The sequence below is a fragment of the Leuciscus leuciscus genome, assembly GCF_965113295.1.
Source record: "Leuciscus leuciscus genome assembly, chromosome: 4".
NCBI classification, from domain to species: Eukaryota; Metazoa; Chordata; class Actinopteri; order Cypriniformes; family Leuciscidae; genus Leuciscus; species Leuciscus leuciscus.
In genome coordinates this window covers 8,622,141-8,636,638 of record NC_138728.1, presented here as the reverse complement: position 1 = coordinate 8,636,638, position 14,498 = coordinate 8,622,141, and the positions used below count along the sequence as shown (strand labels likewise).

At 41.7% G+C, this 14,498-nt stretch overlaps 1 protein-coding gene across 12 annotated transcripts in view; it reads right to left on the bottom strand.

Moving 5' to 3' along the window:
* flncb (filamin C, gamma b (actin binding protein 280)) overlaps positions 1-14,498 on the bottom strand; it is a 59,079-nt gene that overhangs the window by 12,191 nt on the left and 32,390 nt on the right. For 8 of the 12 annotated variants that reach the window (XM_082166208.1, XM_082166212.1, XM_082166219.1 and 5 more), the window contains 26 exons: positions 14,211-14,288; positions 13,871-14,033; positions 13,584-13,784; positions 12,630-12,752; positions 10,958-11,095; positions 10,724-10,850; positions 10,393-10,529; positions 9,892-10,085; positions 9,701-9,814; positions 9,471-9,614; positions 9,066-9,189; positions 8,809-8,969; positions 8,627-8,717; positions 8,370-8,539; positions 8,121-8,238; positions 7,753-8,015; positions 6,107-6,704; positions 5,852-6,025; positions 5,127-5,289; positions 4,286-4,446; positions 3,933-4,100; positions 3,440-3,563; positions 2,326-2,482; positions 968-1,157; positions 750-773; positions 320-567 (listed from right to left, as the gene is read on the bottom strand). In XM_082166208.1, the coding sequence (XP_082022334.1) occupies positions 320-567; positions 750-773; positions 968-1,157; positions 2,326-2,482; positions 3,440-3,563; positions 3,933-4,100; positions 4,286-4,446; positions 5,127-5,289; positions 5,852-6,025; positions 6,107-6,704; positions 7,753-8,015; positions 8,121-8,238; positions 8,370-8,539; positions 8,627-8,717; positions 8,809-8,969; positions 9,066-9,189; positions 9,471-9,614; positions 9,701-9,814; positions 9,892-10,085; positions 10,393-10,529; positions 10,724-10,850; positions 10,958-11,095; positions 12,630-12,752; positions 13,584-13,784; positions 13,871-14,033; positions 14,211-14,288 (4,353 nt within the window). The remainder of the gene's footprint in view (positions 1-319; positions 568-749; positions 774-967; positions 1,158-2,325; positions 2,483-3,439; positions 3,564-3,932; positions 4,101-4,285; positions 4,447-5,126; positions 5,290-5,851; positions 6,026-6,106; positions 6,705-7,752; positions 8,016-8,120; positions 8,239-8,369; positions 8,540-8,626; positions 8,718-8,808; positions 8,970-9,065; positions 9,190-9,470; positions 9,615-9,700; positions 9,815-9,891; positions 10,086-10,392; positions 10,530-10,723; positions 10,851-10,957; positions 11,096-12,629; positions 12,753-13,583; positions 13,785-13,870; positions 14,034-14,210; positions 14,289-14,498) is intronic. The other 4 variants (XM_082166217.1, XM_082166215.1, XM_082166216.1 and 1 more) reach the window with 1 other exon arrangement.

Below are 14,498 nucleotides of genomic sequence, written 5' to 3'. Positions count from 1 at the left end.
ACAAAGATATTAAAACTTTTATCAGCAAGGACACAATAAAATGATCAAAAATGACAGTACAAACATTTATATTGTTGCAAAAGATTACTATTTCAAATAAATGCTGTTCTTTTAAGCTTTCTGTTCATCAAAGAATTATGGAATATGATCAAATAAATGCATCCTTGGTGAGCATAACAGACTTAACATTACAAAAATCGTACTGACCCCAAACTTTTGAACGGTAGTGTACATACTGTACACAAACATATACAAAATATTTAGTATTATTATAATATGCAAAAATTATAATGCCGATACATAATACAGAGGTGCTTACCACCACATGGAAGGGACTGTTGGGAATGTGCTCTCCTCCAAAGCGAATGGTGATGACGTATTTCCCAGGTTCTGGAGCAGTATAATAGATATCAAATGTTCCGTCCGCATTCTCCACCACATCCACGTCTAGCTCCGCCCCATCTGGAGTTGACACTTTGCAGGTGACCTTCCCCTTCCCAGCAGCCTTTGCATCCACAGTGATAACGGTCTCCTCGCCAATTTGAATGGTGGGTCCGAGCCCTGAGCCTGACCATGGTACAGCCACAAAGCAATTATAATAAAGATTACAATACATTTTCTACACCAATTACAATAACATTTTCTACACCAATCAGACAGAGACACAGTTATGAAGCAAATTCAAATGGGGAATTCGAATAAACTGATCCCAGATAAAAGGCTGGCAAAGATCGAAAGAGGTAACTCACCCAGTCCATGTCCCCCAATCGACACTACACATAAACAGAAAGATTTGTTAGAATTCATAATCATAAAGGTGTGCGTAAGATGCTCAGTCTTAAAAATGAACTGAGATTGCATTTTTATGAAGCAATAAACCACAAGACACTAATAATAACAGTAATGAACAGCAATATATCCCTATAAAAGGCCACAAAGGGGTGGGACATAGACCTCTGTAACTGACCTGTCACAAGGCATTTGCTGGCATCTCCACTGGGCAGTGCATGGATGCGGTAGGGGGAGTATGGAATCTCATCCCCGCCATATTTGATTGTAATAGTGTAGCGCCCTGTCATATCCGGGACATAGGATACGGTGTACGTTCCATCTCTGTTATCCCGAATATTGGCTTTCTTTGGCTTTCCTTCTGGGTCCTGCAAAAGGAATGAGTTGTTAAAGTGTGTTCATGCGAATGAGTATATATTCGTAGGAAATCCTCTTTTCTATTAAGTTTTGAGTAGTTGCTAATATAAATGTAGCAAATATTCAACAAGGCAATATTACTCATTCATATTACATATCAAGCATTTCTGACTGTTAGTCATGTAGTGGAAAACCACATGTAGGGTTTAGCCTAAATCTAATGACAGGTCAGTCCACAGTGACCACTAGAGGGCAACATTAAGGGTCCCCTTCACAGGCACAAAATGATCAAGTATGGCTGCCTGGGAGAAAGGTTCACTCTCACATCCATAGACGCCACTTTTGCGCAAGATGAAAATGTTTTAGGATGCTTTTGCTCGTGTGCAGTTTGGAAACACCCGTTTTGGTTGAAGTGAAGTTTTCTCCCTTCCTTTTTAGAATGGGAAGTAGTATGATTATAAAAAACAAGGCTCATCCTCAAGAAATGACAATTCCCAAGTTACTTCTTGCTTTTAATTGTCATTGAATGTGGTATGCATGAACCGAGAGGACACAAGATAGATAGATAGATAGATAGATAGATAGATAGATAGATAGATAGATAGATAGATAGATAGATAGATAGATAGATAGATAGATAGATAGATAGATAGATAGATAGATAGATAGATAGATAGATAGATTGATAGATTATTCCCAATTGTTCCCATTATTAGGGAACAAATATGAAACAAGGAACTAGGGAATAACTAAGGAAAAACTAGGGAATAACTGAAGGGAAAAAAGCAGTCAAAAGAGCAGGGGAACTGGGGTAGGGTGTACAGCTTAGGGGCCCAAGGCTGATGGGAGAGACGCCAGACACGGTGAGTTATAACAACAAGAGGAGGCTGAAAGGAGGGGCCGCCTTACACATCCTTTCCTAAGAATATGGAAGGGGATGGTGCCCTTTACAATGTGGTTCTCCCACACCCTCCTACCCCAGTCCTCCACATACACAGAGGCCTCTTGCCTGCAACCATCCGGACCCTACAGCGACAGCAGGGAAGAGGTCAGAGGTCAGGGCAGAGGGAAGCGGAGGGCAGGACATTGGCTTTTAAAGCACAAGTGATCATCAAGGGAAACCTTCTTGTCTTAAAACATCTCAAAAAAGAGGCCTGAGCGAGTGCTGATGTCACTCACCAGGATCTGTACGGTGAGAAGACCCTCCCCTGCATCACGGGCATCAATGGTGAACTCCACCGGCAGGCTGGCTGGCACCCCGGAAGCATTTAGGCCGGGACCGCTGGCACGGACTTTACTGGCATCATGAGCGGGCAAAACCTTGATCTTAAATGGACTGAAAAGGGGAAAATAGAGGAACAGACATATGCAATGATCACATACTTCCTTTATGTCGAAGTGCTCTTCTAATTTCAAAACCAGCACTGAAGTTTGGTTATGTTTGGTCATACCACACATAGACTACTCATGTCATTAAAGGGGTGGTTCGGGATTTTTGACATCGGACCTCATTTTTAAGTCAGCCTGGTTGTTATTCATCAGTGGAGACATTTAAAAAAAAAAATTATCCAGTCCTTATATTTGGATAGTTAGCCGATGCTAGGCTAGCGCGAGTCAATGGTATATGTTAGCCAGCCATTAAAAACCGTTTTACCCACTCCACAGTGCACCAAACGCAAATCAATTATAACACTAGACTATCGATGTATATGTCCGTTGAGAGAATAATGTTAGAAATCAAACTTACCTTTCATCACATTGCATTAGTTATAATTTGTTCCCTGTAATCATAAGCCTTGTCTACAGCAGCAGCGGAGTGATATTGATTACCTTGGCAACCGAGTGAGCCGGTACACACATGACGTTAGCTGGATGTAACGACTGTAGTGCGCTTCTGTTCTGTGTTTACCTTTTGCCGCATTACTAACCAGAGCAAAGTAAAATTCCGCAGCTGCTGAGAAACTAGTTCCTTTGGGATCATTGAGATGAAAGGTAAGTTTGATTTCTAACATTATTCTCTCAACGGACATTTGCATCGATAGTCTAGTGTTATAATTGATTTGCGTTTGGTGCACTGTGGAGTGGGTAAAACGGTTTTTAATGGCTGGCTAACATATACCATTGACTCGCGCTAGCCTAGCATCGGCTAACTATCCAAATATAAGGACTGGATAATTAAAAAAAAAACTCCACTGATGAATAACAACCAGGCTGACTTAAAAATGAGGTCCGATGTCAAAAATCCCGAACCACCCCTTTAAGACTTTATTAATACTTTAAGCAGCCCACTCACCTGCGTGGCACTTCTTGGTCTGCATACTTGACACAGACAGTGTACGGTCCATCTTTAGCAGGAGTGTAGATCACTGTGTGGGTGCCATCACCGTTGTCTGTGATATTCACCGGCTCTGTCATCCCTAGAAAAATAACACAGTTTATCTCTCTGATGCCCCACATTGATAAAAGCTATCTATTAAATTCAAACTCTGAAATTTAACAGTACAAGAACAAGTCAATTGCCACCGAATGCTTTGAAAATGGCAACAGAAGAAATCCTGTGAGGGGAACTTGCTTGTAAATCACTTATGATGTATATATGCTAAGTGTGAATATCCAACTTCTTCAGACTAGCTAAGCACACACATTTATACTGTTTACACTTCAAAGACCTTTAAGTCAATTTTCTAGGCATTCTAGTAATTCAATTTCTAAAAGCTTAACTGAAGCACGTATATACTTCAAGGACCTTGTCCAAACACGTTGTGTGTTTTCCAGTTTATTTTCACCTGTAGGTCCATACAGCAGCACCTCCAGTGGGGCGACACCAGCCTTGCTGCAGTCCACAGTGAAGGTCTGGGGGACGTGGGCTCTTACTCCACTGCCCAGACCAGGACCAGAACACTTCACCTTACTTGGGTCCACCAGCTCCCTCACAGGCACCCTGAATGGGCTACCTAAACACCCACAGAAATTATACAGTTACAGTTTTTCTTCATAAAATGGTCAAACAGACTCTGAGGTATGAAATACTCGAGCTTTAAATCAAAATGTCATGATTACATGGTGGTCTAATTAATGTGTTGAGTTCACTCAGAAACAAACCATGGAATGAATTAGACAGAAGGAAATTACATCATACCTGGGATAGGCAGGCCTCCGAAAGTGATGTTGACGTCATATTCCCCAGGAGTGAAAGGAATATACTCCACACTACAGCTGCCATCTTTGTTGTCTTTACAAGACATCTTAGCTTCTGATGGACCCTCAATGGCCAATCCAAGACCACCCGTGCCAGCACCCCTGAAAGAGAGGAAAATACAGACAAGTATTAAGTATTTTCACAGCAAAACTGTTCATATAGTGCATGGTTCCTCAAATCCAGTCCTGGAGGGCCACTGACCTGAAGAGTTTAGTTCCAACCCTAATCAAGCACACCTGAACAAGCCAGTCAAGGTCTTCAAAGTTACTAGAAAATTCCAGGTAAGTGAATTTGATCATGGTTGAGCTAAACTCTGCAGGAGAGTGGCCCTCCAGGGCTGGATTTGAGGAACCCTGATATCGTGTATGCTGCTTAATTTTCCATCATTAAAATGATAGGACATAGAAGGTATTTCAGCGGTCACATTAGCAATATTTCAGAAAATTGTATTGTCATTATGATGTATGCAGTACACTTTAAAATCAAACAGATTTCTGTTGGTCAAAAGCAAATTTGCATGACCAACTGGAACATCGAAATCTGCGTGGGGAACTTTTTCTCCCTCATGTGAAACTTCAGATTGTGCTGATTCCTACTGATATTACTGCAGAGTATCGCTTCCGGTGACCACCTTACTACCTTAGAGTAAGTAACTATTCAACATGCACAGTTTGGTTTTAAAATCTTTTATGGTATGTATTTCATACTGACACTTCAGACTTGGTTTTTCCAAATTAGCCCTTCATGTTCATGTTCAAAGGACGTTCATAGGAATATGTACCTGGTCTCCACAGTGAAGCGGTTGGATTTGTTGACCAGACCCTCTTCCAGACCAGGACCGTAAGCACGTACACGGCTGGGATCACAACCTTCAGTCACCGCCACCCTAAACGGGCTCTTGGGGACAGGTACGTCATCACATAGCACCTCTATGAGATGCACACCTGTCCAAACACAAAAATAACATATCTAAATATATGAAGCTGGAAAGTACTTTCTCATTCTGGCGAGATCCGTTTTGACTGGGTGACTTTAAAGGTGCACATCTAAAGAACTACCACCTTTAAAGAAAAAGAAAAGAGAGAAAAAGAGAGAGTGTGTGTGGCCATATAGAGAGACTGTGTTTTTCTCTCAGTCAATAGTTGTGATGGAATATTATCAAGGCATCATGGGAAAAAAAGACATCAGCAGGCTCTGCTCAAAACACAATGAACAATGAATGAATTTCCATCTTACAACATTGACCCCCACACAGAACAATCAATACAGCAGCCGTGCTCAGAATAGCAGACCGCTCTCTCTCTCTCTCTCTCTCTCTGTGTGTGTGTGTCATGATTCTCAGGGAGGAAAGAAATGCCAATATAGCCTGTTAAATTAATGATTAAAGATTAGGGCAGACACTTATACCAGCTTACCTCAGCTTTTAATTTTAATAAAACATTTTATTTTAATGATCAGGTTTTACAAAATGACACATCAATTCAACAAAATAACTGGATATCTTACCATCCTCATATGCGGTATACTCTACTCTGTAAGTGCCGTCTGCTTTGTCAGTGATGTACGCATCAGTGCTGGCACCTGATGGGTTAACAATACGAACTTTGATGTGGTTTCCACCGATCTTGTTGTGAACCCGAGTGTCAACAACAAAGTGTGTAGTGACCTCTCGGAGTACCCCTGTGAAAATATAGCAGAATTTGCTAAGCACAATGGTACTAAACACATTCAACCAAGTGTGATTTTAGATGCCCTCCTTACCTCTGGGCTCCACTCCTGGACCATAGACCTTGATTCCACTGGTATCAAGAGCAGGATCCACTTGCACCCTTGCAGGGAACTTAGGCACTGCATGTCCTCCGTATTTGATCGTGATGGTGTACATTCCGTGGAAAGGAGGGATGTAGGTGATAGAATAAGTTCCATCGCTGTTATTCTGGACATGAACCTCTGCCTGCGTTCCTGAATCTGAAATGATCTCGATGGTCAACTCCGCCTCCCCTGCTTTAGAGCAGTCCACCGTGAACGACGCAGCTTCATTGACCTTTCCTCTCTCCAACCCTGGTCCACTAGCTGTAACCTTGCTGGGGTCGAAGACGGACTGCACCATGGCTTTGAAGGGGGAACCAGGGATGTGAGCATCAGCAAACAGGATGTTGATGGAATATTCTCCAGGCTCAGTGGGCAGATAGGACACAGAGCAAGATCCATCTCCATTGTCCTGGCACTCAATCTTTGCTTCACACGGGCCCTCCACAGTCAGCCCTAGACCCCCTGTACCTGCGCCTTTAGTGTCGATGGCAAATGGAGCGGGTTTACCCACAATGCCACCCTTCAGGCCAGGGCCATAGGCTCGCACCTTGAAGTGAAAATGAGACAAAACTGTTGTCAAGATTGCCTTTCAATAACGTATCAAACCAGAATTGTTAGAAACTTTAAAATAATCAGGAATTAAAAAGTAATTTAACCTGAAAATGAACCAGAAAATATAATATTTTAATATAATTAAATTGTACACATGGTTTAATGCACACTTAAGTTGTAATGGCCACTCTGTGTGTGTATCGAATTTTCAAAAATTCAATGATACAACATGCTTTAACAGTGCTGGAGGACAGTCCAACATTTTTCAAAGTCAGACGGTATCATTTATATCCATTTATGGTCAGAGATCTGTATCTCTTTCGGTAATATACAGACAAATTATCTAATGATCCTCAGTGTGACCTCAGCCCAGTGACAGAATGGAGCAGCCATTCCACATGCGGATGAAGTACCATGTTTGGCACACTACACTTGAGTTCACCTCTCCCAGACAGATTAATAAACACCAACTGTCTTCTGATAATTTCCAACAATGGCTTAATGGCCTTTTGTGTTTGTTTTAGGCTTCTTCACTGACACAACTGATATACAATCTGGAGTATCTGGCTCACGGAAAAAGAAAACACTAACTGGAACAATCCAGCACTGTAGAGAACAGGCATTCATACAAACAAGAAAAACACACATAAAATAAAATACAATTAAATTGGTTTACTTTGGAACTAACATTGCTGGAATAAAGAAACAGGAAATTTCTTTGCACAGAGGATCAAGAAATTATGTTTGACAAAATCTGGTTCTAGTTTAGATTGATCATTCTGACTCTGGTTAGTGCCTCTGAGGAACTCTCTGAAGGACTTGTGAGGTAAGGATTGTTTTTAGCCTTAAGCTTGAGAAAGGATCCAAGAGTGAATCGAAATGCCAAAGCACAATAAAAGCACTGTCTCCACCAACAGAACACTGATGAGATCATTTAGGTAACAAATATATTTATATTATTTGCAGTAATCAGGAAAATTACGGTTCAATAAGACGATGACATATAAACAAACAAATCAAATTCTCCTATTTGTGACTCCTACCTTTGAGGGATCTGGAGGCATCACCCCCTCCACGGTGAAAGGACTTCCTGGCACAGGGTTTCCATCATAGCTGATGTCAACTTTGTAGGGCCCCTCTTCTGGCGGAATGTACTTAACTGTGTGCACCTCATTGGATGCTCCAGATTCCACCTTGCATGGGATTGGCCGGCGAGAGGGTGAGGTAATCTTGACATCCACCTTTCCTTGACCTCCGGCACCATGTGTATTAATGGTAAACTCCTCATCTTTCCCTACATCCACTTCTAAACACGTAGACACAAAAAATATGTACAATATGTTCAATCAACATAGTTATTATTTCAGTCCGCACATAAATTGCCTGAAGATTTGACTTGCTGAGGACCTACTGGTGTTGAGTCCTTGAACTTTGACCTTGTTGAGATCCAAAGGAGGAGCGATAGTAATGGTAAATGGGCTTTTGGGGATGGGGTCACCACCATGGCACACAGATATGCTCATGTTACCCTGGATCACACAAAAAAACAGGACTGAGCAAGATGTTTTATAATACCATAATAGACTTATAATACCATAATAGCATGTGACCACATGGTGACCATTTTTATGAAACGTAACCCACTGCTGGAATGTCTCACCTGCTGTAATGCAGTGTAGCGCACAGTGAAAGAATAGTCATGGTTATCAATGATCTCAAAGTCACTGACGGCTTCTCCTTTCCCAGCTGCGGTGAAATTAACCTCAGGTGTGGCCTTGCCTGCTCCTTTAGTGTAGATCGTGAAGTGGGTCGGCTTGCCCACTTCCACACCTGTGATAGAGACACATAACATGCAGATGAGATGAGCTATTTTTACCTACTATTTTTCTAATTTCAGTTGCTGGAAATGAAACTGACCTGTCTTGCTGAGCCCAGGACCCTCTGCTTTTACCTTATTAGCATCATGGGATGGATCAACTTTGATACGGAAGGGGCTGATGGGAATTTCCTGTTAATTTGTTAAAAACAACACACAAAAAAAACATTTTTAGAACTCAAATAACAAACCGAATAATTTCATATTATAGACTAAGACTGACCTGATCCGCAAAAAGCACCATGATGGTGTAGCGTCCGGCTCCAGGGGGTGTATACTTCACTGTGAACGTGTCGTTGTCATTTTTAATGATGTCAAAATCAATATCTGCTTCGGCAGGTCCCACCACGCCAGGAGCGCACTTAATCCCAATGCTAACATCTCCTAAGGAGTCAGAACAGATATAAAAAAGGAAATAAGCTCAATTTCCAAATTTCAAATATGAGTTTGAATAACGTTAGCAGTCATGTTTGCTCGGACCTTGTCCGGCCTCACTGCAGTCCACAGTAAAGTATGTGGGTTCGTTGGCCTTCAAGCCAGTCTTCTCCACTCCTGGTCCATGAACCTTCACATTCTCTGGGTGACTGCCTTCTCCAATGGTCACCTGAGAAATGTAGAAAGACCATAGTTACATATTGTAAAACTAAGAAGTGAAAGCTTTTGGAGGACAGTGGTTCTAATAAAGCTATGATCCAATATGGAACCTATGATCTAACATGATTGTGAAAAGGGAAAGTGTGAAATATAACACTGGAAAAATGTGGTCATGAACTTTCATTGAAAAGCTGAGCTGTTGTAGATCCAATACATGAAAGTTCCTGACAAACAGCAACATAAAAATGTCATCAGTTGGCTGAAATCTGCCTGTTGACAGTGAGCTCTCACCCTGAATGGACTGTTGGGAACATTGACCTCTCCCCAGGTGATGATGATAGTGTGTTTGATGGGCTTGGTGGGTATGTAGACGCAGAAATATGTACTGTCACCGTTATCTGTGATCTGGATATCGATGGGGAAGCCTTCTGAGTCCTTGAATAAAAGAAGGACAAACACATTTTGTACGAGTGAAGAGAGGCATGAAGCATGAAGCATCTGGGACTTGTATGAAAATGTACCTGAGCATAAATCTGTAGATGTCCTCTTCCAGCTCCACTGGCGTCAATTGTAAACTCAGCAGGTTTGTTTACGATGCACCCGGTTGGCTCCAGCCCGGGTCCGTAACACTTAACCTGCATAAATAAAGAGTTAGTTCAGTAACCGCTGTCATTTATTATTCCCAACAAATGTGCAATCATTATTATTAGACCTTCTCAGGGAAGACGTCATTGGCTGCAGGGAGGATGTGGGCCATAAAGGGGCTGTCTTTGATATCTTCATCATCACAGATGACATGGACCGCATAGTCACCTGGCTCGGTGGGCCAGTACAAAACATCACAAGATCCATCACCCTTGTCATCACACTCTATTTTAGCCTGCGAGGGGCCTTCGATGGAGAAACCTGTGCATGGAAGTGAGTTTTCGACCATTACCAAGGCATCTCATCAGACTATAATACAGTGGTTCCTGCACTTTCCTGCAAAGTTCAGTTCCAACCTTTATCATACTCACCTGCCTGTAACTTTCTAGTAATCCTGAAGGCCTTGATTAGCTTGTTCAAGTGCGTTTGATTAGGGTTGGAGCTAAACACTGCAGGAAAGTGGACCTCGAGGGCCAGAGTTGAGAACCCCTGCCTACTATAATAAACACTAGATCCCTGGATACAACACCAGCTCAGGAGGCTCAATGACGTTAAAGAAGATTCTTACCCAGAGTTCCAACCTCTGTGCCAATGGCCTCAACCACAAAGTCAGCTGATTTGCCCACCATGCCCGTCTCCAAGCCTGGACCCCATGCCCTCACCTTCTGAGGGCCTGCATCTTCACTTATGATCACCTCAATTGGGCTAAACACACACACATTTTGATCAGAAGTGAGAAGTTTGTACATGATAATCTGAATTATCTAGGATAATTCCTAGATTATCTCTGTAGTAATTTCCATATCCTGTTTAATCCTTTTAAAATGGATTTCAATATGTTCTTTCTAAATGATGCCTAACAGATATTGAACTGTACAGGGGTCTATAAGCACCCTTACCTGCGGGGAATGGCATGGCCACCCCAAGTAATGGTGATGATGTATTTTCCAGGGAAAATGGGATAGTAATCACATTCGTACACACCGTCTCCCAATTCTTGTACTTTTACAGGTTCATCGCCACCTCCTGAAAACACAAAATTTCAATCAAACTAACTAATTTGCAAAGCAATGCTGATTAAAACAGATACAAATTAACAATTGTTGCTTTAGTAGAAACAGCTGCACACATACTTGGCCCTTTGACTTGAACACGTAGTTCTCCACTGCCTGCTCCCTTCGTGTACACTTTAAAGTCGGCCACCTCCTTCACACGCACACCCTTGGGCTGCAGGCCACGTCCAATGGCCCGGCAGGCATTTGGGTTACTCGCTACAAAGAGGAAAGAGTGTTTTTTATTTGTTGTTGTTGTTTTTTTTATCTCAGAAGGTGAAAAGTAAAAGACGGCAAAAAAGACCCATACACACATGAACGTAGAGGTTGTCGAAGTTAGTTGAGATTATGCATGAACCAGCACATGGACCCAGCCAAAGGTACGAGCAAGAAAGAACAACCAAAGACAGAATGTTTCCTTTACAAGCCTATGACAATGCAATAAGCAATCTCATAAAGACCCCATTAGGAATGTAGTGAGAGCACTAAAATGAAAACTACAGGCAAGCTGATGTATGTTTTCAAGAGCTTATAAAAAGGCTTAAACACTATATATGCAATTAGTTACAAGAACCAGCTGTGAAAAATATAACCAAACTTTAACAATATTCTGCTCAAATAAAATAAATATTATTTGAAATACGCGGCCTACTGTTGGGGTTTGGTGTTTAACCCACCAAGTCCACTAATGAGCACTTTTAGAGCAATAAAATGTCTATTAAAAGCAGCCCAGCTAAGTTCTCTAAGTGCTTTCTCATATCTGATCAAACAAATTCTTCTCGCAGTATCTGTTTCTTCCAGCGCTGGATAAAAAGGCAGACAAAAAGTCTACAAAATAATGTTAGGTGGAAAATGTGGAAAAAAAATTTTTTGATTAATTGAGTTAGTTACTTTATTGTATTTTTTGGTTGTTAGGACAGATAATCAAAGCATTCCCATTCTCTGAGTTAGTATTTATGGAGCAACATGGCCAAATCGAGCAACTGCACAGATGATGATGATGATGATCATGATCATGATGACAATGGGATGAGGATGATGATCTTTCAGACGGTCACTCAGCCATTGGCTCTCTGATGCCAAACCAAGTCATGGCATCTTGACGTTATGCTTTACGCTTAATATGCTTTTAAAATTGCAGGTGTGAAACAGACCCAATGTCAGTTCAGGTTACAGTGAGTAATTTAAACTAAGGCTGTTTTTAACACAAAAATAATCAATTATTCTGATTAATTCATATCTTTAGTTTAATTCAATTTGTTACTTTTGTTAATTGTATTTATTATTATTATTATTATTTAAAAAGTTAATTAATTAATAATAGGATTTAGTTAAATTTGTTAAATTCTGAGTTATTGAATCGGAAAAATATTAGCAGAATCAAATGAAAAGTGATCCTGGTGCTCTGAGCTTCTGGTAAGTGATCGTCCAGTCCCACCAGTGAAAGGTGGCTCTTTTTCTGCGTCAGTTAAAACAAGACCAGCAGCAGCTTTTACAACACTTGTCTAATCCTCCTCTTATTCATATTCACACTCTCACTTTTACTCACACACACTTTCATCCCATCACTTCCTGTCTCTATCTGAGCATCCTGTTGATTTTAGCTGCCCCAGAGGGCAAAGCGACAGCGCATGCCAACGAGCCAGAGATGGTGTGCCCAGGGGGACACATCCAGGGTAAGGGGAGGAGACAGTAGAGAGGGGGCCAAGCTCGAGCAGGCATCTGCCACACCCCCCGGGTGGCCCGTACTAACTTGGTCGCCTGGGTTTGGGTGGTGTTGGGGGAGGCACTTTCTTGGCCTTTTCTGAGGGCGGCGTGCGTATAGACTGAGGGATTATCTGAACCGGTGAGCCGATCTGCCGGCCGCTCGAAGGAGCTAGAACAACACACACAGGCGAAAGGAAAGAGGAAACACAATAAAGCGTTTCGTCATCATCGGGAGGGTGGTGGACCCCTGGAGCAATGAGCACGGAGCTCAAACCAAACAACCTGGTCTCAGTCAGTGCCACAGAGAGCGGATCTCTCTGGGAGTTGTCCAGTATTAGCATGCTGTCAATCAAACAATCTGAAGTCATTAAGGTACAGTCACATTAGCGAAATTTCACGGGCAAAAAAGGTCCATAGTCTATTGTCAACAGCATAGCCCAGATCACACCGAAGTCACTTTCAAAACCATCTGTTGGTCAGTATGGCGAATTCATGTAACCAACAATGAGTGAAATTTGTGAGCAGAACTTTTTTGCCCTTTTGGAAAGACTGGTTTTCGGCCACGAAATTTCGCTGAGCAACAGTAAATGTGACTGCACCTTTAGAAGTGTAAAATAAGCTCTTTAGGTGCATAATGCCCCAGCTGAATAGGCCAGCTTACTGTAACTTCTGTTTTGGATTCCAGTCTTCACTCTAATGTCTTTACCAGTTTTCCCAACTAGCTTCAACAGCAAGCGAACCAACTTTACCGGAAAAACAGCTGGTCTTAGCTGGTCTTTTCAGCAGGGGCAGTAGACATTTTAGAATGGAATACTTTTAATGCAGCAAAAAACAAGAAGTCGAAGGCTCAGGCGAAAAAAGCACTTGTTGTTTTCTTGGTGCATTAACAGCTTTGGTGTTAAATAATAATGTGACTGTGACTGTGACTGTAAAAGAACTCTGCAGGACCTCTAGCTAATAAGGTTACATATTTTCAAGGAATTAAGGACATGGGTCTCACCCTCTGAGATGTGAACAGTGAAAGGACTTCTGGGTATTTGTTGGCCAGCGAATGTCACATATATAGTGTGAGGGCCCTCCAGAATGGGGCCGTAGGTGCAGCGGAAAACACTGTCGCCCTTGTTTTCCAGAATGATCTCCACCGTGTCTCTACGACCCTGAGAATCCACAATGATCACGCCGACATCGCCTGCTCCTGCACCTGAGGGGTCACAAATATATGAAGGATCTTTATCTAGTCTTTAGTTTTAGAGTAAACAGCAAACAACATTGTTTTCCTGACATTACCTGCTGTGTAGATGTCAAAATACGTGGGTTTATTGGCCACATTGCCCACCGGTTCCAAACCTGGCCCACGGGCCTGCACCTTGTTTGGATCACCCAATGCTTTAGACACATTTACCAGGAAAGGGCTCCTGTCAATGTCCTGTCCAGCAAACAACACCTTCACCTGGAGGAAGACAGAAATATCCCTCAGATTGAGTAACTAGCCACAGTTTAAGCACCCTTTGTCACATCTTAAAAAACTGCTATCAAGACCCAAAAAGATTGTAAAAATCATTAATCTTGAAAATATGACTGGAAAGTGACAACAAAAGCCACTGTGGATTGCTTATTTTATTAGTACCTTATGAAGACCCTCCACTTTTGGAACATAGACCACAGAGTAGCTCCTGTTCTTGTCATTGTTGGGAATTACTCTAGCCTGCAAAAAGGACATATTAGTAAGACATTCACCAGTTAGTAGTCAAAACATCCGTTTTTGTTTTTTTGGTCTTGTATACAGCCCCATCATTGGCCCATCAGTAAGATTCAAGTATGCTTTATTAACAGAAAGCAGAAATGTGTAAATCATATTATATAATTTAGCATAATGATTATAATTAAACTTTTCAAAAATATAATTTACAATCAC